The following is a 23,975-nucleotide window of genomic DNA, read 5'->3' as shown; positions in this document are numbered from 1 at the left end:
GTTTTACGCTTGAATAGTGCTCTATATCTAATCATTTAAATGATCAGCTTCATCAGAAATAATCAAATGTAAAATGGGTAATTTGTAGGGTACAGATAGAGGTGAATGTGGGATGATTTAATTTGGTCAGTGTGGCTTGAGGTCCTCAGTGTGAGTGACAGCCAGTTTAAATATAGGCCTATGGCTCCCTCTTGTGGTCATTCTGCTGTTGCAACACTGGTGATGTCTTGCAGTAAATTTGTACACAGCATATATGATAGTGGAGACCTCATCTTTCCCAGATTTCAAATTCACAGAGCCCAAGTAGGATGGCTCCAGTTTCTATGTGTCATAAAAATTTGATACAACACATCCTTTGTCAAGTTCCTGAAATGTTTTAATATGATACGCAACAAAAGCTGAGAGGGAATGTATCCATATTTCCAAATTGTTATGTCCAACCTTATTCCAGTTGAGTTAATGGCTGGATTAACCTGTTTGGGGCTCCTGTGCAAAAATTTGCTGTTTGGCCCCTACTGACATGGGGTTTGGGGGCCCCAGGCCAGTGGTAGTTGTAGTTTTATTGATGGTTAATAAATAATTTGCTAATGCTTTATAAATCAGTTATAAGCCATTAAAAAGAGCAACTTTTTTCACAAACCTGGCAAGGGTTGCCAAATGTAATGTTCCTCTCTGGCAATACTGCAGTTATAAAAATGAGTTATCCTGTAAATAAATGCTTGTGGATTTAACACTTTTTAATAGGCCATCAAGTCTACAGTTAAAAATGCAAATAAGATATTAATATATTTATTTTGGTCCAGATACTTTACAGGCTTATGGTAAGTGGTCCATTACATTGTTTACCTGATTAACTACATGACTGTCACCATAAATTGAATAAAGTGTCCTGCTGGAGGAGCTTAAACACCAGTTAAAGGGATTTTTCACAAACTGGCAGCCCAAAAGTTCTTATTAATGGCTTAGAGAGCATTTGTAAAATTATTAACCATGAACAAAGCCACAACAGTATTATCCAAGACCCTAAATAATAATACCCTAATTAATGTTAATATTAAAACTAAGCTAAAGTTATTATGCATGGTTTCCTGAAGGAAGGTCCTCTGGCCTTAAATTGGGAACTCAAGAACTCCCCCATTTAAAAGAAGCTTTGTGATTACGGAAACACATGGGGAATTTAAATACCAACGTCAGACTTTCTCCTCCTCGTGCCGCCTCTGACCAATCAGAGAGCAGACTGATTTGACCCAGCCCTTCTTCTGCAGGGAAGCACTTGATGGTGCCACGGTTAAATTCTAATACCGAAAGTGTCTCACGGTACGTACGCCGCTGAAATGGCTGCTGCGGCTACAGAAGAAACACCCGCACTGAGTGTTGAGAACGATGTACTGCCCATAGAGACAAACGAGGGCAACGGTGAGGATAAAGAAAAGGGCCTTACCGAACCGGAAACAGAAGAACCACGTACTAGTGTAGAACCGAAAATGGAAGAGGTGGACGCGGAGGCCGGCGAAGAGAAGCCCGCTGCAGCGGCAGACAAGGCCGCGAGCGAGGCGGTTACAGACGACAGTGCTATAACGGTCAACCAGGAGGCGACAGCCGCTCCTGAAGAACCGGAGCGAAAGCCAGAGTCACAGCAAAGCCCGGGAGATGGTAACAACGAACCCGCAAACGATAACGCAATGAAAGAAACGAAGGAGGAGCCAGGAGAGGACAGCCTGTGTTCGGGGATAGACTGCGAAAAGAGCAAAACAGTTTGTGAAGATGGTGAGAAACCCAGCGGCGGTTGCGGGGAGTTGGGAGACAAGAGGCGGCCGAGTGTGGAGATATCGTCCTCGGATGGTGAACCGCTGAGCCGTATGGACTCTGAGGACAGGTTGGTCGGAGAATTGACAGGTTATTCTGGACCAGTGTTGGGTGTGATCGGGTTACAGTAGCTGCGGACAGTAGTAGTCCTTCCATCCCATCTGTGAACTAGCACAGGATTATTTGAGTTTTTTGCAGGTCGAGCTATCAAAAAATCTACTCATTTATGTTATCAACCTACCAACCAAAAATCTCATACCCCTCATTCATTCTCATTTTAACTTGTCATATTTTCATATTAGCTAGTTACTTAAGATCGGACTTCTTTTAAGACATAAAAGACTGCTTGGATAATTATTTGTGCCTGATGTGGTTTTCCCACAAAAAACGTTATCCTAACATTACCGTTTTAAAAATGCATCTTCATCTACTCCTTCTCCTACATTGAAAAATCCACAATCTATGTATGTGCAAATATTTTTTATTTCACCGCTGGATGCAAGATGTCTCCTACTTCACTGAAAAGTCCATTTTCAGCATATGTGTGGTAGAGGTTTCGAGTTTCCCCATCACACTTGTTTAAGTTTCATATTGGCTTCCAAACTAGTTATGTCACAAAATCATGTTGTACAGTACATACAGGCCTTCAACTCAGATTTAAGGTAACCACAGATAAACTTTACATCTTAAGCAGAAGAATGAGAAAACAGCTTTCTGGTTTCAAACTCTGCACATACATCATTCTGCACAGTGAAGGTCAAATATCCAAGTGAAGCAGCAATAGTCAAAACAGTTTTCACTCAAGGGGGACTACTGATCTCATTAATAAAACTGGGACTCAAACATTGGACTGGAAATGGTAAGGAGTCCTATGAGTCCTTTTGGTGATGTTGACAGCACAGTAAATTAATAATATAATGCTAGGAGCATTGAATACAAAGATATAATTGATTTGGCATTAGTGATGAAAGTGGCATGCATGGAAAATCAGTTGCAGCCTGTAGGCTTTCATGCATAGTGACTATTTAATGTGGCTAGTAATATCTGCACCTGTTCTTCACGGCTGTGCAAAGCCTGATCTAAGCTATGAAGGTCTTCTTGATGGCCTTAGCACCCATGTTCTACCTTCCTCTCTCTCTCTACCCACCCCACCCTCTCCTCTCTCTCAGTATCAGCAGTACCCTGATGGAGATGGAGAGCACCGTGTCCAGTGGGCGCTCCACCCCTGCTATGATGAATGGACAGAGCAGCGCGAGCTCCTCCGGGGCTAAGACAGTGGCTTACCCCTGCTGCTGGGACCTCTGTCCACAGTGCTTCAACTCCAGTCCTGATCTGGCAGAGCATATCAGGGGCATTCATGTTGATGGGCAGAGAGGAGGGGTCAGTAGACTTTAAACCTTTGGACAAGCTTCGTGTTCATCTCTTTTATTCTGTCTGACAGGTAGCCAAGCAAGATAATGTCTGTTTTTGCTGTAGCTTAGCATTAACAGTCCAGACAACCAAAACATTTGCTACAATTGGACTGCATGCAACCATTGAGTATTAAAGGGTCGGCTCAAATAGCTGTAGGCAGTTTTCATTGAAACTACCTTCTGCTGGAGAAATAGTCCTTTTGGAATCTATTCTCAGTGCATTCTGTGGATTATCTGGAGTAAGGGGTACACTGATTTTGGAAAGAGCTGTTGTTGTTGAACTTTTAAAAATATAATGTATCAATGTTGTGAACACTACAAACAAAATTACATTCACCTTCATTTTGTTGGGGTTGAGGGCAGAAATCTTAGAGACAGATATCTTAAAACTTGGAAACATAAAACTGAACCTTTCTGATTGGCTAGATATCATTAGAGGTACAGTAAGTGAGAAAATTGGGTTTTTCCTTATTTTGTGTGAACTGCCTTTTTACGTTTTATTGATTGCTTGATACTGTATGCCACCCAGTTGGCAGCATCATTAAATTACTATGCACTCAGAATATACCTTATGTACAAAAATGTGATAAACATGAATATTAAACCGTTTTGGACCGACCTTTAAGTGCAGCAGTACACAAATTTGATCTTGTTTTGGAGGCCAAGTGCATTATCTATGCCACTGTTTTAATGTGCAATATACAGTATTTATAGCTTCTGCCTGCATAGTTAAGACAAAGTTTTACAAAATAAACCAGCTGTGATGGTCAGATGACAAAACAAATGAGATACAAGAAAAACACACAAGACCTCTTCCCCCTTGTTTCTGCATTCAAGTAACTCCCCCAGACTCCAGAGAATGGAAGTTAGGACTAGGCAACTTTACATATATAATTGAAATCTCTCTCTTTGTCTTTCTGTCTAATAATCTTTCTCCAAGCTGTCTAACTACTAACCTCTCTTTTTCACTGTTGTTTTGCTATGACTCACTTCTTTTCTTTTGCTGTACTGCCCCAGTCTTTTTATTGGTCTCTTTACTATGCCTTTATAAACTCCTTCTCCTCTCTTCATGTCTGTCTCTCTTTGTCCCTCAGGTGTTTGTGTGTCTATGGAAGGGTTGTAAGGTGTATAACACACCGTCCACCAGTCAAAGTTGGCTCCAGAGGCACATGTTGACCCACAGTGGAGATAAGCCCTTCAAGGTAAAAACAATAACTCAGATACAATGTACATCTGCAGCTGTTTCTCCTGATGATCAGTGAACTTTTCCATATGAAAATATTCTGTTTATATCAACATCTGGACTGGACCATCATCTTTGTTTTTTCGCTAATATAGAATTCTGGTTGCAATGTGTATGTTTGAGTATTTGTGATGGTATGTGTCAATGAATGCATCTAAGTATCCCTCAGTTCCCTACTCTGCAATGCCATTAACTAAAATAAAATGTGTTAGTATTTTATTTAAGAAGTTGTCGTCTTGTCCTGTTCAGTGGCAAATATACCTAATGTTCTGCGCTTTTTGTGCTCTGCTGCAGTGTGTAGTTGGTGGCTGCAACGCCAGCTTTGCTTCCCAAGGAGGGTTAGCTCGCCATGTCCCCAGCCACTTCAGCCAGCAGAGCTCGTCCAAAATGTCCAGCCAGGCCAAACTAAAAGAGGAGTCACCCTCCAAGGCTGGACTCAACAAGAGGAAGAAACTCAAGAACAAACGCAGGTGCTCCCTACGTACGTACCTAACAGGCAGGCACACAAACTAACTACTTCTAAATGTTTCTCGTTATGATTTCCCTCTTTTCTTTGTTGGCAAGGATTACAAGCTGAACATATTTTTGAGGTACTACCATGTGTGTTGTGCTGAAACTGATGTTTTCAGCTTCTAACCTCCCACATCTCTTTGTTGAAGATGCTAGAGCTGGACACACACACACACACACACACACACACACACACACACACACACACACACACACACACACACACACACAAAGAGGTACATATGCTTGTGCCAGCTAGACAGACAGATTCTCCCCATGGTTATGTGGTTATGTACTACATTTCAGAGAACAACTTTTTAGTCTATTCGCAAAGGTTCTCTCAGCTGATGCGTTTGTGCTCAGGTTGATGGTGATGATAGTTAGCTCCCGATTTTGCCTGTACACCTCTGCTTGTCTTGGAATTCGGACAATCGTAGTGTTTACTCATGTATAAATATGTGTAAAGGTTCGATCCCGGCTTCCCTCCAGCCCACATGTCGAAGTGTCCTTGTTCAAGACACTGAACCCCAAATTGCTCCTGAGGGCTGTGCCTTCGGTGTGAATGGTTAGTTACTTTGATGAGCAGTTCTGCCATTCTGTGTGAATGGGGTGAATGAGATAGCTTTGAGTAGTCAGAAAGACTAGAAAGGCGCTATATAAGTACAGTCCATTTACAATTTTAATTTCCATTGTGAATTAATCATTTAAACAAAAATTGACAGGTCCAAAATGAATGTTTTGTTTTTCTGTGGGTGAGATGTCTAACATTTGGTTCCTGCACCTAACAACAAGGCTTGTGAGCCAATAGTATAATGACGTTGGTGTCACGTGGTATAGTTGCCAGTTAGTGGGAAAAAAATGGACACTGACGTTAGCACATATTAGTTATCTTAGCTTAATCGTCCGAACAACAATAAACCATACAATTACAGATCTGCATATTTAAACAAAATAAACAAATACTATCGACAGCCATAGTCCTTAAAACCTTAACTAATGTGTTGTCACCGGTTAGACTGTCAAAATTAGAAAAATAACCTATTCAATCCCTGAGGAGCTACGTTAGCCCTAGTGACGGTTACGTCCAGTTACCTAACATTATAGTTCCCTCAAACAATGTAAAGTCCGACATAACCGATCGCCCGAGGCCAGTACAAGTTTGTGCAGGGCAACTTGATTGGGGCGGAAAAGACGGTTGCTCTTCTTTAAGAACGGAGGGGACGTGGAATCCCAATTTATTACCAATGTGTCATGTCGAAGGTAAATTTAAATTTCAGAACTACTGTAAATCTGCTCATTATAGTGTTTAGACACAAAATGTTACTGTTATTGAGGGTGTCATCTCAAATGGGAGTCTAACGTTAGCCCTCTTGAGCTCAACAGCTACGGTACCCACGTTAATACAAAAATCTGAAAATACTGACATGATCATACAATCGTCCTTTCTCCCTGTAGCTATTGTTGCTGTGTGGTGCTCAGCTGTTTTTTAATTTTTTTTTTAAATTAGTTTTAAGCAACACTTCGACTAATGTGAGGTCAACACTACGCTAACACTAACGCTAGCTAACGTCAACTTTTACTGTAGCTGTCGAGCGCTGTGGGCTTTAATAGCATCCCTACAATGTACTGTACTGTTTGATTGGATTCAAATGTAAATATTTACGCAATGTCTTATAGTGTAAGAATGATTGATTGAAATGTAATTTTACGGTAAGTGTTGCAATATAGGGCCCCTATAATTATCAAATGATGGGGGGGGGGTTTATCTAAAGCTAGCTAGCCATATACTAAGATTACCACAGATAACGTTTCACGAAACACCAACGCACAAAGTAACCTAAGTAAATAGCTAATGTATCGCTATATGTTGTAAAATAAATTAATTACTCTATCACGAAAGTTTCATCACTTGATATGACTGAGTCTGAGTCTCACTCCACTCAACCATGAAATATGCAGGTTGTGGAATGGAAGGAGCTAGGGCTAGTGCATCATCTAGTGGCTGGATGTTATCAGTGTTATCAATAGCACCTTTTAAAGATACATTCAGTGTTGACTTTAAAATTATCTCTAATACATTAAGTTGCAAACATCCTGAGACTCTTTGACATTTGACAATGCCAAGTTCTATGCAAGGCACTCTTTTCGTATCTTAAAGAGAAAACAAAAAATAAGAAACTTATGGATATAGATTATGGAATAAATGACGGAGAATCACAAGTTTGCATATTTCTGTTGCACTTAAGTCTTCTGATCAAGAGTCATACATTATCCCATTGAGTGTCAATGAGATCCAGTGCAGAGACCTGGTCGCATTTTTCAGTCATGAGATGACGTAGTTATGGTTAGTTACAGAAAGACTTGGAAAAGTCATGGAATGTCTATATATTGGGGCCACAGTGGAAACCTTGGTGTTTGTTTGACTCTGCTCTCATCTCCCCGTCCAGCGAGGCCCCACGACTTCTTTGATGCCCAAACCATGGATGCTATTCGCCACCGGGCCATCTGTCTTAACCTCACCACCCACATTGAAAGTGTGGGCAATGGCCACAGTGTGGTCTTTCACAGCACGGTGAGTCTGTGTACCGCTTCACTACTTTTGTATGTCTTGTGGTGTTTGCCTCTTGCTACCTGTTTCCATTTCAATGGGTTTAAACACAATGAGTAGCTGATGGGATTCAGAGAGAAGGGTTGAAGGATTTGTTCTCTTTTTGTGGAGGAATTATCGGATGCATTCCTCTGCTTTATGGTTGACTCTGTGCAAAATGTTGTCAAAAATAACTGCAACTTAATCAGTATGTAGCTATGCATGTTAAAAGGTGCAATTGTACGACAGAAATTTAATATAACCAAAGAGATCACAAAATGAAAACTGAATGCAAATCGGCATATTTCAGATTTAGTATTGAGATTTTATCAACAAAAATGTCATATGTGACAATGATAAACTACATTTTCATTAACTTTGGAGTTTAAGGCTACCTCAAGTTAGAAACTTTTCAAATGTAACATTTTAGTACAATTAAAACTCCACATCACAGATGCTCAAAATATAGTAGTTGTATTCTGTGTTCCATAAACACTGACATAACTGATATTCAGCAGACAAACAACGCATCAATAGATATCTATTGAGAAAGTGTTGAAAATACATAAAGGTTATTGTTGGTAGTTTTATTTTTAAATTATAATCTGTTTTTAATTTAACATGCATGATTGTTTTTACATTTGTGCACCCACCTTTTGGTTTTTTAAATGTCTTTTTATTTTTTGTTATTTTATTTTTAGACAACAGGGGGCATGAAAGAATCACTATTTGAAAATCAGCCTCCGATCACTGCAGATTTTTTCTCGGTGCACTTGAAGTGAACCTTGTGAATCGCCCCAAGGCTTGATGTTGTTTTTCTCTGAATCAGGCTTCACAGGAAAGAAAATTGGATTGTTTTTGTGTATGGAGCTCGATCCACTCTGAGCCCGGTGCATGATACGTTATTAATGAGCTCTAAAATGCATTTGCACCTTACTATTGAGGTCACATATAAACACTCACAAGATTTTATTTTTTTTTCAGTGAAAGATTTTCCATCTCTCACTGACAACGGCTTGAAAGAGTAGAGGACTGAATTCTATATTAAGGGAGGTTAACTGTAATGATATTTTGGATATGAAGGGTTGTGAATGGCAGATTTTTTTGACTGACTGCTTTTCCTTTGCAGTTCCACTAGGGAGCACTCCTGTTCAAGACCCATAAATGCATGACGGTGGAAAAAAGGGTCATCATGCTGCCTAATTCCCCCTTCTTTTACATACTGTACATCTACAAACCCACACAATCCCACTGACTTGTTTCTCAGCACAGTCCCTCATTATATTCATATAGAAATATACTCTTTAGTCAGTGGCAGTGATTCTGTTTACAGTGGTTACCTTAGGGAAGAAATTTGGCCTGCATTATCAGTTTCTAGCACTCTGCAGAGAAAATTTGCCATTAGGTATCCCCCCCCAATGAGTTAACTTTTATATAGTTTATAGGTATGGGCAGTATTGTTGAAATTATCATGATATAAATAAGGATCTTTTCTGACATCAATAGATTTCACAATATGGCAAATGTATGCAAAATAATGTAGAGGACCCACGATGGGTAACAGATGATGTAAGTGTGTGATACACCTGCAGGTTATACAGGTGTCTCTAATACATGAATGTACAGTTTCATCATGCAAACAGATAGCCATGAAGCCATGTCATGCATCTCTTTCATATTACATCGATTTCCACTGGCAATAATTTAAGCATTTCTGAAACTGTGCTGTGTTGACTGCAGTTTTAGACTGTGAAGGCTTCTGTTCATGTTAAAGTGTAATTAGAGTGTTGACATCAGTGCTATCCTCATTACAGTGTTGTTCTGCTCTTAGCTCAGTCCCTTTCAACTCTTTTCTGCTCTGCTCCTACAAACCTCAACTGCTCACCAGCAGCCAAGAATTTTAAAATAAAAGCTCAGGGAAAAAAAAGATAAAGATAAAGCTTGGGAAGAGGTTAAGAGAGGTAACCGCATATTTGGACACAGACGGAGGAGGAGGAAGAGCCAGCCAGAGGAGGGAGAGTAACAAATGGAGAGAAACAGAGACTTGGAGAGAAAAAACAAGGAAAGGGGGTTAAGTGAAGGTTAGGTTCATGGAATCGGAAGGAGATCTGGCCTGTTGGGCATACATTCTCCTTCTCTCTAACCTCTGGAGGATTGCGGTGAAGAAGGACTGCGGCACTGCGTCAGACCCCAGGCCCCAATGGACCCTCCCAGGCCTGGGGAGATGGAGCAGAGCTGTGGGGTTCTGTGGAGTTTGGCCAGCGGGCCTGCTGACACGCCAGAGCAACTCAGTCATGTTTATGATGGGATATTTTTGTTATTGCGCCAATCTGCGTCATCCACAGCTTGACCCCCTGACACTAGACAGGCACCCAGTTTTAGCAGGCCTGCCCTCCCCCGGCTTTGGTCCTGCAGTTTTCACTGCCTCGTTTTGGAGCCACACTAATATCCACTATTCACTCCCTATTTCCTCCTGCTGTCTCTCCCTCCCTCCCTCCCTCTCTTGGGTCTATTGAGGATTAAGATCTGTCCCTTAAAGCACAACTTCCATCATCAAACCACTCAGCTCACAAATCACTTCATGCTGCTTAAACACAAGCCCACTTCTTCATCTTCAGCCTTTACATACATGGTCATGGCCTCTTCAAGTGCAGCCTGGGCTTGTGATTATTAACCTGGTGCTGTGAGGAGCCTGAGGGCACAGGTTAACAGCTATGCATTTTTAATTAAAAGGGTAGTAAAGCAGCTGCTGGTGTACTGAGTCTTATCCGCAAGGCTTGAGACACTTATCGTAGGGCCCATTGCAGCCAGCACAGGATTCAGGCTAAATGCTGCAGCTAACAAATAAAGTATAATGTATTATTATAGGTTATGATAAGGGGTGAAATTCACAAACTAGAAGTGTATAAAGTCGTTAAAATGAGCCACACCTTTACCAGCTGCAACATTAAAGTGATGTACACATTAATGCATCAATGATTATAATTCACTATTATAATATACATTATTCTGAAATGCATGATATATCTGCATAATGAGTACCATTATTTTTGGTACTTTAAGTATAGTTTGATGCTAATACATTTGTACTTTTACTTAAGTAAAATTTCAAATGCAGGACATGTAACAAAGTATTTCCACACTGTGGTATTGCTACTTTTACTTAAGTAAAAGATCTGAGTACTTTTTGCACCGCTGACAACATTGCAGTCTAACCAATGACATCATACCTCCATGTTCCTGTTCTGTGTCACAGAGCAACGTCCACTCCATGTATCACTCTGTCCCAGCCAGATGCAGATATCTCCACTGGTTTTTGCCTACAAAGTCAGACTGTACTATGCATGTTTGTTTTTATAGGTCATACGAAGGGTGCTCAGTCATTTTTCTCACTTTAATCACTCATGCTGTTACTGCTGCTTTGCTCTGCCTACTTGTTCTCTTTTCCACTCTAAGGAGTTTTACGCCTGAACACTATATTACAGACAAGAGGCAACAACATGGTTGATTTGCCAACTTGGCTGCTGTTTGCAAAGCTTCTCACAGACAAATATTAAGGCACCAAGCCAGCAACAACAAAATTCATATCTGCTAACCAAGCCTAAACATTTCTTCCAAAAAGTTAATCAAACTGAAACTAAACGTGTCTGTGTCAGGTTTGCTTTCCTCAAAACCTCTGCCAGAAAGCTGTATACCTGGAAGCTTATCAAAATATAAATATAGATTTGCACAAACACTCTTCTTGCCCCTCCTGAATTCACAGCAAAATGGGTCGGGGGTATTTTCTAACATACTAGCACAGAGAAAGTATGGAAAGAGACAAATACATTTTTTTGCTTAGTGCCAGACAGAAGACAAAAATAATTTGCATAAAAATATCAGATCAGTGAGATGAGAAAACTGACTGAGGTTCCTAAAAACAAAGAAATTAATACATGTTTTGGCTCAAATTGGGAGGTCAAGAAAAGCTGTAAGATGAAGATGTGAGTGATTCTAGGTCTCTGTCTCCTGTCTCAGTGGAGCCTCCTCCCTCCTGTCCTCAAACCAGTTTCCATCAATGCCGCAGTCAGCCCCTGGAGTCACAAAAATAATTTCAGATATGCATGTGCGTAATAGAAGTTCTTCACATGTGAGCTCATTCCCTATCCTAAAAATAGACATTCCTAACAATAAAGAGCCAATTGACGCAAGATGTTATATCTGTGGCTATTTTTGACACCCCTGGTTATTTTTCTAGCTTTTCTTTTCCCTACTGACAATATTTGTGTGAATTCCAGACCAGTTTTACTATAAACCAACACAGCATGATAGATGAAATGTTATGCATTTGTTGTTGTCTCAACTGTATTTTTACAAGAAGGAAGCCCTTGAAGTTTGAGGTTGTGTTGGCTGATTAAGTCTTGAGTAGTTAAACCAGGTAACAAAACAAAGATAAAATTAACACAACTTGCCAAGTTACTGCAGTAAACGTTAGAAAGTGGGTATTGGTCTCCATCAGACGCACTCCTGTCTGAAGCGTTGAAGTGTCTGGTGCTGACATAATCCATAACAAAGAGCAGTGACTTGTTTATAGTGATAACTGCTCACCCCATGTCTATCTTCTTGGCAATCAAGAATGTCAGCTGGGATAAACAATTCTCAGTTAAGTCCGGAGGTAGGAGGACATATCTAACTTTGTCTGAATTTGAATTCCTTGGTCTTACAGTATGTTGCAGGGGAATGTGGGATGGATCCTGTTGAAAATAGAAATCTAACTGAGCTCTTGCATGCATTATTAAAAGTGCTCACATTGCTTATTAGTGTAATGATCAGCCACTGTATCACTTGGTGGGATGTTTGAAGCATGTAGCCTCATTATTCATTAGAGAGATGAGGCCAGGATAGGGGCATGTCTTTGAAGCCTGTTCTCAACAGACAAGAGAGAATGCTGCAATAGGAGCCAAACCTGATACATTTATGCTAATCTGATGCTTGTAAAATCACAAACTGTTTTGAAATTTGAAATTAGCCATAATATATAGGTTAAATTATATGCCTATGTCAGGTTACTTGGCTGTGCATATGCCAAATGCCAACAGTACGCTAGACTGACTGAGTGAAATTACAGCGAGAAGACAGGAGTAGTCATTTTCTTAGGTTCTGAGCACTTTTTGCGTCTTTTATAGCTCAGCTTGTGTTTTTGCTTGATTGTTTTTGTGCAGGTGCTAGCCAGAAGGAAAGAGGGGTCTGGCAAGGTGAAGGTCCTCCTACATTGGACACCTGAGGATATGTGAGTAAAACTTCCCCTACACTATACTTTACGTCTGCATAAACATTTACCTTGGCTAATATAAGCTAAGATAGAATTTTAAAAATAGAGTAAATAGAAAAAAAATACATGCATGTAGAACAAATAGAGATGCAAATTACAAATGATGATGCAATGCATGAATGAAAGTGCATGATACTGGTTACTGTCATATAAATCATGAAATGATTGAAAAAAAAAATATACAGAAAGGTGCATCAGTGTTTCTATGTGTCATGGTACAGGTCTAGGGGCTTTGATTACTGCTAAGTTTCATGGCTGCACCAGCTACTAACAAGCAACAACATATGCTGAATGCCTCCGGTTGCCAGCAAAAAAAAATGGATACAGCCCTTACCTGAACCCAGGCAAGCTTGACTTGTGCTCTATCACCAAGTCAAATTCCTGTGTACGTTGTACATTTGGCGAATAAAGCGATTCTGATTGTTCGCTCTCTGCTGCCGCTCCACTCTTTCCCACCAAAGCATCGCTCACTAGATTGGGCGGTTGGAGCCAGGCTCGGCGTCCTCTGCTCGTGTTCCCAACCGTGCACTAAACTCGTCATTGGTTTCAGTTCATTTAGGTTAACTAATAGACGCAGACAGAAACTAAACTAAAGTACTTCAGGGATGAGAGTTATCATTCATTGTCCATCACGGTTTCAATGAAAAGTTTCTCCTAACCGTACGCCACTCTCATCCGCCCATCTCTCTGCCCTCTGACAGGCTTGTATTTGATAAGAAGCTTGAAGCTTTGCAACTAATTGAAAATGACAACTGACAACCTTTGACCATGACATATGTTGCAAATTTACAAAAAATAGTGTAGTAGATTGGTTTTTAGGATTTAGACTAGATTGTAGATTAAACCTGCAGAGTAGAACTTTTGACTCCCCCTTCTGGCAGTGAGAGTAATTACACAAACACTGTCAACTCATGCTTATGATGTATAGTGTTTATTTTTAAGTGAAGGGTTTGTATGCATGACATATATTTGTCCATAAACACTTTGAGATTTGTAGATAACCTTTAAAATGTCACGGATATACAAACAGGCAACACAGAATCACATTTACAAATCTCCTGCACATGCTTATCATGTAAAGTCTGGTCTTGTCACACAAACATTTCCTTTTTGAGTAGCCAGGGTTCAAGTGAACATCAACAATGTATATGTATCTCTCTCTGATAGTTTTACGATTCTCCTTTCCGTCCAGTTGTGCACTCGACATGGTGGCCTTCCTTCACGTCAGTGCTTGCTATAAATCTTCCCAACCTTCTTCTCTTGGCTGATCCACTATTTGTTGTGGAGAGCTCTCAGTGTGAGGAATCCAGGTCCCCTTATAGCCCATATCACACTAGCACCTCTGCTTGAAGCCCCTGGGCTCTCCTCAAAGGGAGCTGAGGGCATCTGCCGTGATTATCAGCCAATATACTCACTCAGTGTTACGATACCCACGTTCAAGCATGGCGTGCGGATGTGGAGAAGACTGGATTTGGCAATTAGAAAGTCTGTCTCTGTCCCTCTCTGGGTCTGGCGCTGGTTCTATATCATCTGCTTAGCTTGGTCTTACTCGGATAAACCTTGAATTGGTCCACCAAAGTGTTTTTTAAACAGTGGATCACCATCCAAAATTGCTCGGAGGGTGATTTCTTCTTTTGTTGCTTTCAAATAAACTTTTTATCAATTACCAGTTCAAGTAATAAATGTGCATCACAGTATTTTGGTATAACCTCTGGATAAACTTGCACTAAAAAACTCATGCTCAGCCCATTTGAACATGAGCTGCCCAGTCCTCACTAGCTGCATACCTATCCCCAGCTTAGCCTCACCAGGCTCAGTCCACTTGAGGTGAACCTTGGTACCCCTTAAGCCCCAGCTCATTTAAGCAACTGGGCAGAAGGGCAGGCAGGTTTGGGACTGTGCTTATGAAATAGGTCTGTCTCATAGAGAGAGAGCTTCACAGAACACTGTGATATTCAGCAGGGCGCTTCAGGGGAAGCTCCCACCACACTTCCAACACTCCCACACTCCCATTAAAGGGTTTGACTGCACAGCCTCTGAGGATGATCAGAGAGCTGAGAGAGGGAGAATGAAAGAGAGGAGGAAAGAGGGTGAAGAAGGTGGGAGATGAGAAGAAGTAAGTAGACAGGGGAAAGAGGTGAATAGAGAGAGAGGAGGAGGAGGGGGGAGGAGGAAACAAGAACAAGGTCAAAGGAGACAAAGAAGATGTTGGAAAACAAAGGGAAAAATGAGTTTGGCAGAATGTTGAGCAAAGATGGCACCGGGCAAAGAAACCCGGATGATGCGTCATGAAGTACATTGTAACTGACAGCTTCCGATGAACACACTGTAGCTAAACCCTTGTTCTCTCAGCCTTCTGCTGCTTCATCCTCCCATCCTTCGTCGTCTTTTTTCCTTTTCCCCTATCTGATCCACCTCTGTTATCTTCTCCTCGCCTCGCATGTGGGAGTTTAATCTTGTGCATAGAGAAATAATGAGGAAAAGGGAGAGGAAGAGAAAGATGAAGTTGGGTGATCAGGAAAGACTCCTCAGATGAATTCCAAACAGAGAGACATAGATGGAGATTGATACTGAGGCTCAAAGACAGATAGAGGCAGAATGGATGAGGGAAAGAATGTGGGAGACAGAACGGAGGAAAGTGAGAAATGGGAGTGGGAACAAAATGGTTGTGGGAGAGAGAAATGTGAAGAAGAGGCATAATGAAATCAGAGAGAGTGAATTATAGGGAGAGAATTGAACAGAAAGATAGATCACGAGAGTGAGATGCCTTTTGGCTTGGTCCATGCAAGAGAAATCAGTGATGCTACTGAGTCATATGTTTGCCCCATGGCAGGCGAGTGCTCTGGTCATAATTATGCATAACCAATCCATAGAGGGGTTGTGAAGGAAATACACAGTGAGATCTTAAACTGTGAGGGCGGCTGTATTATCTCCCAACAGATATAAGTTGACCAGGAGATTAAAGTATGTGTGCATGTATTCTTTGTACTTTTGTCTTTTCTGTAATGCGCTAAGCCCCACCCCCCTTAGTTACTGTTGCCGCACTTGTCAAGCTTACTTTTCTCGCAAGAAGTTTACAATGATAACGGATGCAGATTTACCACTCGAAATTCCTCATACCTTGATCCTTGATTTCAGACAGAGGTAGACCAAAGAAGCTTCTCATCTCTAGCCAGCAACCATCGATTTTGCTGGCTAAAGTGACAACTGAGTTGGTTGAAAACGTCGCCTCAGGCTTTTAACGTTTCCAGCTTACACATTTTAAAACAAGAATCTTGTAAAAAGGATCGTGCCCTATAAGTACTTGTTGGCTACATATATAGGCTAAGGCTGCATGTCCCAGGCAAAAAGTCAGCATCCTCACCAGTTGATGAACCACATGGAAGTCATGGAAATAAAGAGACAGCATTGTTCTTGTATTGCAGTGTAGAGGTAGTTAGTCCTAGTATTATAAGCAAGATAAGGACAAATGTAAGATTAGACTGTTCTGACATAACCCTGGTTGGCTGCTTAACTTTTATCATTGTTTGTATTTTCAACCCTTATGTCTTCACTTTTATTATTACAAGAGAAAAGGTTTTGGATGAGGACTAACCAATGTGTTTGGCGAATGTAATCTGTTTTGTGTAACTTCAGTGAATTTGGGGACATTTACAGCCCAGCAATCCCACCAAAGAGCTGAATAGAGCTGCTAAAGTTAGCCTAAAATCTGATAGTTCCCAGCTACTTATCCAGACATGCTAACAATTGCAGCTTACATTAGAGGAGATAAACACGCAGTTTAATTCATTCTTTACACTTTTGCTTTTGAGTTTTTGGTTTTGGAAAGGCTAAACAAAAAGACCCCACCATGCACACTCTTTAAATGCCAGTTTTTACCGCTTTGGCATGTAGAGACATCAAAAGCTTGACAGGCCTGCAATCGCTGTTCAGGGGAGGGATTTAGCAAACTGTGAATTGTTTTGAGACAGGGATAGTTGATAGTGACTGTCAATTCAGCCAAGTTAATATTTAGTCTTTGACTCAGTGTAATGTCCTAGTATCTGAGAGGCAATCTGGTGGTCATTTAGTCAGCCATCAAGTGTCGTGACCCTCAACACCGAGGTCAACATCAAGTGCTGTACTGTGTGTGTGTGTGTGTACGTGTATGTTTCTCAGTCACTGAGTCAATGATTAGCCATGTGAATGTGGGAAGTCATGTTTATTAATGTTGGAGCAAACCATTCACATTCTGACTGACACTTATTAACTCCATTTGGATTAATGAGTAACTGATTAACATAATCCATTCTGAACATGAACCACCAGCAGCTCGCCGAGGAAGAGGGGGTGGTTGGACTGAAGGAGAAAGAGAGAACCAAAATTGCTGTCTAATCTTTGGTGGATTGGTGAATGGTTGCCCCTGCATGCTGTTGAATGCTTCAGAATAACAAACAGTATAATACACAGTCAGTAACAATGAACGCCTCAAGCCACTTGATGCATCCTGGCACATCATTTTGGACAAACTACACGGTACTTATCATACACAACATGGGTTTATCTCTTTAACCTTTGTTAGCTAGTTTGTGATATTTTTTCTGTTGTTGGTCATTGCTTTGTTTACATATAGGCAGTTACCAAAGTGCACAAAGAATATCACAAGCTAGCAGGGCTCTCATGAATAGCAGTTTTGGATATATGGCACAATTTCCAAAATAATATCAGAATATGCATTCTAGTTTGCTAACAAAATCAAATTAATATGTAGTGGGAAAAGTGCTTTAAACGGGAACAGTTTTTGAACAAAATAGACTCAATGTGGGCCAGCACTTCAAAAAGAGGTATTACTCTTTAAACAAATTCACTCAACCTAAACATTTGGTAGTAAAAACTAATATATAAGCCTATAAAACATTCATAAATATAACCTCAATCTCAGAATTGTGTTTCTCCAAATGGCTTGCTCTGTACTTGTTTTTTGTTTTTTCATGTATTCAAGGGAGAGAAAAAATCCTGGGAACTTTGTCACATCAAATTCAGTGTGCAGAATTAAGGCAGAGATCAAGGATCTCTAAATACACAAATGGTCCGTAAGCGACATCCATTCGAGGTGTGAAAATGCTTTCCTTTCTTAATGCATAACTTTGATCATGGAGGAACAGCAATACATGAATGGCTCAACGCATTTTGAGCCGGGAGCCAGTAAATATGTGCGAGTCAGTCGTACGCCTATATATGGCCAATTTCTGCTTTCTTAATTGCATTCCTGCTGTGATATTGTGAAATTAGGTGTTCTGCACCATAAACAGAAACATATGTGGTCTATAGGATAGAGAATAAAATAAATAGAACTGCAAGATAACGCTTTCCTGCAATTTATAAATGTGTTAAAAAAACAATAGAGGAACCACTACTTTGATCTAATAAAACAATAAAACAATCTTCCTCAGGGTTAAACAGTCACGCACAGTCAAATCAGTCATATAAACATAGACGTCAATCAAACATGTAAGAGTCTGCTAAACAATATCTGGCTCTACCTTTGATTCACCAGATACAACTCAGAGCTTGACCCTTAGGAAGACCGATATGAGGTTGATATGTGTTGGTCTTGAGTCATGTACCGATTTTTATTTTTTATTTTTGTACTGCTGTACACCTTTTTATGTTTTACTTGTTTTTGCAGTTTTCTTGCCTGCAGAAATTTAATTTTGTGAGGGAAATATGTGGTTGAAAGAACTGTGTCACACAGCGGAAGTGAACTTAAAACAGCTGCAGACAGGAGTGGATATCAGGCAAGGAAAAAGCACCAAGTCTTAATAGCAGCTAACTACCTGAGCAGTTATGTGCATGCATCTAAATCCATTGATAATTCCAAATCCATTGATAAGTTTGAGGTACAATTATCTTTGTGTAAGTAAATTTGGATGTAAACCCAATTTACTCAACAATGAATGATGAGAATTAGAAAGATTTATAAAGTGGATTGCCATGCTATGTACTAAAGAAATATTTTGAATTAGGTGCGTCCATCTATAAGGCATTTCAGAGTGCAGCAATTGTCTGTACTGTGATTGTACTTACGTTGTGAAGTCCCACTCTTTTTGCCAGAAAAGATTTTTCTTTAGGCTGCAATGTCCTTTGCAGTCCCAAACCAGCTCTCTGAGCCAGTTTATAAGGACACTGAACTCCTGCAGTCATTCCTGCTGAGTTCCATATAAAGCCATTTAATATGTTATCAATTTAATATAACACTTTGCTGCTTTGTGATGAACTTATTGCTCCTGTCACCACTGGGAGCTTCAAGGCCTGGAGCCAGCCATCAATCTTAGGCTGCAAGACTGGGCTTCACTCTGGCAGGCACCTCCAGTAGCTCTCCCCACAGAGGCCTCACTCACAATATACATTTCTGGCTCATAAAGAAGCAAGCCAAATAACAGTGTCCTCTGGAAAATGAAATAAATCCATTTGTCTTTATTTGGCTTGGTGTGATGAACGGAGTCTTTGGGTGGAGATGTCTTTGAGGCCTTTGAAAATCTGCTTGTGCATGTGTGGGGGAGTGAAATGAACACTTTGGTGTATATGTGTGTGCGTGACATGTGTGTGTGACATCTTGAACCCTCCCCCCAGTACATCCCTCCTGTGTGCCTCACATCCATCAGAATATAATAACTCAGTAGTAGCACAGCACACACTCTGACATGTTTATGGTGACTCTGGAGTGGTACGTGCACACACACACAAACACACGGGTGTTTACTGCATATTTAACACTCAGCAGGTCCTCCTCTGTCATTTGAGTTTTGCTTTGCACAAGGACACTAACTCAAGACTAACCCAAACTCTAAAGCAGCTATAAAGGGGACTGTTTCTTGTCTTGTCCCTGCCTCTTCTCACCTTCCCCCTTTTCTCTCCCCACCATTAAAGGGGCTAGAGACACTTTTGCCATGCACTACAAAATCAAGAAAGAGAGAAACTTAACTAACAACTTAGTATCAGGGTTACATTTTAGAAATAACTATTAACTAAAAACCTTTTCTATGCTTTTTCCAAAATTAGAACTGTTTCTTTATCCCCTTAGTGCTAATCCATATATTAAAAAATCCACACCAGTAACCCCCACATATGGGTAAAAACTGCCATCAACTGTACAATAATCAGATAATCATTTCCATCATATGCCTCACACCTATGTATGATTACTTCCACATGGGCATTGGCAGGTTTCTTAATTTTAGTTATATTTATGACTTTCTATTTGTAGTGTTTTTCCCCCACTTTCCATTAGATTGGAAACCTGCTGAGAAAACGTTTTGCTTTTTTATTAGAATATTTTTGTTATGGCACACTCTTGCTTTATTAATGAATTAAAGTATACTAAGTGTAAAATTCAGCTGGACTGGAAAAGCCAGCTTAATTTTCTGATTCGCCCCCTTTTTTTTTCTTCTTTTTTTTTAAGCAAAAGGGCAAAAGAGTTGGACTTTTGACTTCATGTCATGAATGGGGAGTTGTATTTGGCTCTGGGCACTTTCTATTGTTCTTTGTGTAACGCATGCTTGTATGAGTGCACATTCTTGTTGAAATTACATTATTTCTGATCTGTGTTTGTGTGTGCATGTGTTCAGTAAAAAGGCACAGACCGAGAGAAATCCCCAACTAGAAACAAACTAGAAAGTAAGCTGAATGTCCGTGGGCAAGTCATTTAACATTACCTGACACACAAATCATGGCTGGAATGGCTGGAATAGTGTTGTATGGCACGGTCCAAGCCACTTTGTTTACTTCCCATTTACAGAGCCAGGGCTGTGTACAAACACTGGAGGGTTTTTTTCAGCACACAATGAATGGACAGCTAGCAGACTGTGATGAGATATTTACTGAATTTGACAAAGACGTGTATTGGATTAGAATCACATACCCCACCTTTAAGTCTAAGAGTGATTGCAAATTATTCTTGTTATTCTTCTTGTTATTCTTAACAGTGATAACTTTTTTTGTTTTATAAGGATTTTTTGTTTTAATGTAGCATCACAGGTGGGATGGTGGTGGATTATAAGTACACTACTGTGGCTTTCTGAACTTTATACTATACAATAAATTATCCTATGTGGGTAGCCCCACCCTCCAGGTACTTAAACATGCCATAAAAGGATTTTCAACCACTGTTTAAGCGAGTTGTTGCACATTAACATGAGCCACTTTACTTTTTTCCCTCCCTCTCCACTTTCCCTTTCCCTCTGTCTTTTCCCGTTCTTCATTTGCCAGTTTTCTATCACTTTTCCTCTCCTTTGTTCACCATCTCTACCTGCACCCAGTTGCGGTGAATGTGCTGCATGTAAAGGGCTACCTGCACACCATTCCACTGAATGGGCTGACTAGGCATGTGAATGAGTGATTTGGCTGGGTAGCTGCCTGCTTGCCTAACTGCTGCCTGCAGTGTGTGTGTGTGTGTGTGTGTGTGTGTGTGTGCTTGTGTGCGTGTATGTCTGCATCTCTGGGGCTCCTGTGATGACGCACATTGTGACGGGGGAACGCTGGGGGTGGAGACGGGGGCTGGAGAAGGGAGGGGAGGCGCAGTCGACTCGCTAAGCTCTTTGTTTCTTCTGCACCGCAACTTGCCACGGCAGTGCTCGCACACTCCCTTCTTTCACAGGGGCATCACGCTGCCGTGGGTACAGTAAGGTGCAGCTCAGCAGTACAGTACATCGTGTGTGCGCGTGCGTGTGTGCGCCGGTCTAAAGGCATCACCTCCCTATCCTTGTGCTTAAAGAAGTAAAAAAAAAATAATAAAAATCTGGCTGTTCTGATGTTAAGGTGCCCGATATCTCTACTTCAAGCTACTTTTATATTGGATCATTTTAAATGCACAAAAACATGCTCTCACATGCATGCAGATGCACTTATACTGTACATACAGTCTTTCACTGCTTCTGCATTTGATTTCAAAATGCACACAAGTGAACAAAAGCTAATCATAAAGATATAATGTAAAAGTTACTTGATAAATAACAACATGGGAGGATAGTATGCTTTGTCCTCTGTGCGTATGGGTGTGTGTGTGTGTGTGTGTGTGTGTGTGTGTGTGTGTGTGCAGATCTGTGCACCCATGTGCATGTGTCAGTTCCAGTGCTTTGGTCAAGGCCATGTTACTTATGAAAATGTACTCAGTGTTCAGAGGAAGGTGTTAACATGTGCGCTGGACTCAATGAGGCTCTTTGTCTATCTCTCTCACCGCTCTCCATTCAATCTTATTCCCACTCCATCCCCCCTTTCTCTCCCTCTTTCATGTTAGAGCATAAGCCCTGACCACTTATCCTCTCTCTGCATGTGTGTTTGTGTGTATTGAATTGCAGACTACCTGATGTGTGGGTGAATGAAACGGAGCGATCTCAGCTGAAGACTAAAGTGGTGCACTTGTCCCAGTTACCGCAGGAAACAGCCATGCTGCTAGACCCAAACATCTATAGGTAAGTGTGTGTGTGTGTTTGAGAGATGACGGCAGTGGCCTCTTTGTGTACATGCACACAGAAACATAAGCACAGATCCATTTAGTCTCAGCCAAGTACATGTTGCCCATGTGTAAATATTATCTAATCCTCAGTAGGACTCATTGTGTGAAGCATTTAAGTGCCACAAGAAAGTGTTTGAAAGTGTTGCCTCTGCCCTCCACACCTGTGTGTGTGTGTGTGTGTGTGTGTGTGTGTGTGTGTGTGTGTGTGTGTGTGTGTGTGTGTGTGTGCGTGCGTGCGTGCGTGCGTGCGTGCGCGAATAACGATGAGTGTATGAGGTTCTATGTTAGTGTGTGTGCAGCATCCTTAACACTTTGTTCCACCAGGTGGCACCATCTCCTGATTACAACAATTAGGTTAAAAAAGACAAGTGCAGAGAAAACTGTCCGTGTGTGATGAGGCAAACACTGTACAACCTGATCAAGGATGTCAGTGATTGGCAGTAGCAAGATATGATTTAATTTGTCAGAAATCACAAACAATGATAATGGAGAGGCCTGTTATTTATGTATTAGAGGTGTTTCTTTTACTGGAGATATTTTCAGGCTGCATTTCATGTGTATACACTTCTCAGCTGATTAATCTGAAAAGAACAGATTTATTTGAGGAATTGATGCAGTCAAAATCACCTTGTTCATTTAAAAATTTTAATGATCACAGTTAGAGATTTTAAACCAGGAAAAATCATTTCTTCATACTGTGCAAATGTAACTCGGCCAGCCTATATTTTCGGTGTCTTCAAGTGCCTCACATTCCACTAAACATTAGCTATATTATTTGAATCCTGTGCAGCTCTGTCAGACTTGGTACACTCATCACTGAAGTTTAGCTTTAGCTTTATGAGTTAGCTTTATGGTACACCATAAAAGGCTGAAAATGAATCCTGAAAGAGGAACAATATGCCTAAAATAACAGAGTGGTCTTCTTACCCGAGATATATGGCTCACAAGTGTACTGATCAGCACACAGGCTGGCTGATTTTAATTAGACCTGAAGGCTCAGCAACTGCTGGGACTGCTGCTGGACTCTGGTTTCATAGTTGAATATAACCGTCAGCATTCAGCCAGTTTATGTCAAGGTTGTCCTAATGCATGAAATCCCCAAACAAATGAGGTTGCTGGTGCCTGTGGCAGTAAATATAGTAGGGTGTTTGAACCCCTGTACATGTGGATGGGACGGGCAGAAGGAGACTGACATAGTGGCAGTCTATGATTATATTATTTCAACAGTGTTTCCATGTTGAGGTTCTTGCATTTTGTCACAAGTCCTACTGGACTGAAATCAGCTCAAACACATGATCTCATTGTATAACATGTATACCAAGACGCTGTTGCACAGTGGCCTCTCAAACATTTTCTGTCTTTTCAGAGCACTTCCTCAGAAGCGGCTGAAGCGCAGGTAAGCTGAAACAGTTCAACGTGTGTGTGTGTGTGTGTGTGTGTGTGTGTGTGTGTGTGTTAGATATAGATAAAAATATATCGATATACACAACATAGTTCTGTAGTAGCTCACAGCCAAAAGTTAGAATCATGTTAATCAATTATAATAAATACAAAAGTGATTTGACCTGGTTGTTGATGCCAAAAAATGAAAATGACAAAAGCACAATACAAAA

At 40.7% G+C, this 23,975-nt stretch overlaps 1 protein-coding gene across 7 annotated transcripts in view; it reads left to right on the top strand.

The window, feature by feature from the left end:
* The first annotated feature begins 1,221 nt into the window (after positions 1 to 1,221).
* Positions 1,222 to 23,975, top strand: part of LOC122874993 (zinc finger protein aebp2-like) — a 56,123-nt gene continuing 33,369 nt past the window's right edge. For 2 of the 7 annotated variants that reach the window (XR_006377720.1, XM_044193650.1), the window contains exons 1-8: positions 1,225 to 1,876; positions 2,976 to 3,186; positions 4,313 to 4,420; positions 4,756 to 4,957; positions 7,419 to 7,543; positions 12,760 to 12,827; positions 22,205 to 22,318; positions 23,729 to 23,758. Coding sequence is in view for 6 of the 7 variants with exons in the window: in XM_044193650.1 (XP_044049585.1) it covers positions 1,335 to 1,876; positions 2,976 to 3,186; positions 4,313 to 4,420; positions 4,756 to 4,957; positions 7,419 to 7,543; positions 12,760 to 12,827; positions 22,205 to 22,318; positions 23,729 to 23,758 (1,400 nt within the window). In the remaining variant the exon portion in view is untranslated. Of the gene's footprint in view, positions 1,877 to 2,975; positions 3,187 to 4,312; positions 4,421 to 4,755; positions 4,958 to 7,418; positions 7,544 to 8,687; positions 12,828 to 22,204; positions 22,319 to 23,728; positions 23,759 to 23,975 lie in introns of those variants that run through there. The other 5 variants (XM_044193648.1, XM_044193649.1, XM_044193651.1 and 2 more) reach the window with 5 other exon arrangements.

The sequence above is a fragment of the Siniperca chuatsi genome, linkage group LG4, assembly GCF_020085105.1.
Source record: "Siniperca chuatsi isolate FFG_IHB_CAS linkage group LG4, ASM2008510v1, whole genome shotgun sequence".
Lineage (NCBI taxonomy): Eukaryota > Metazoa > Chordata > Actinopteri > Centrarchiformes > Sinipercidae > Siniperca > Siniperca chuatsi.
This window is presented reverse-complemented; position numbering and strand designations above follow the sequence as displayed.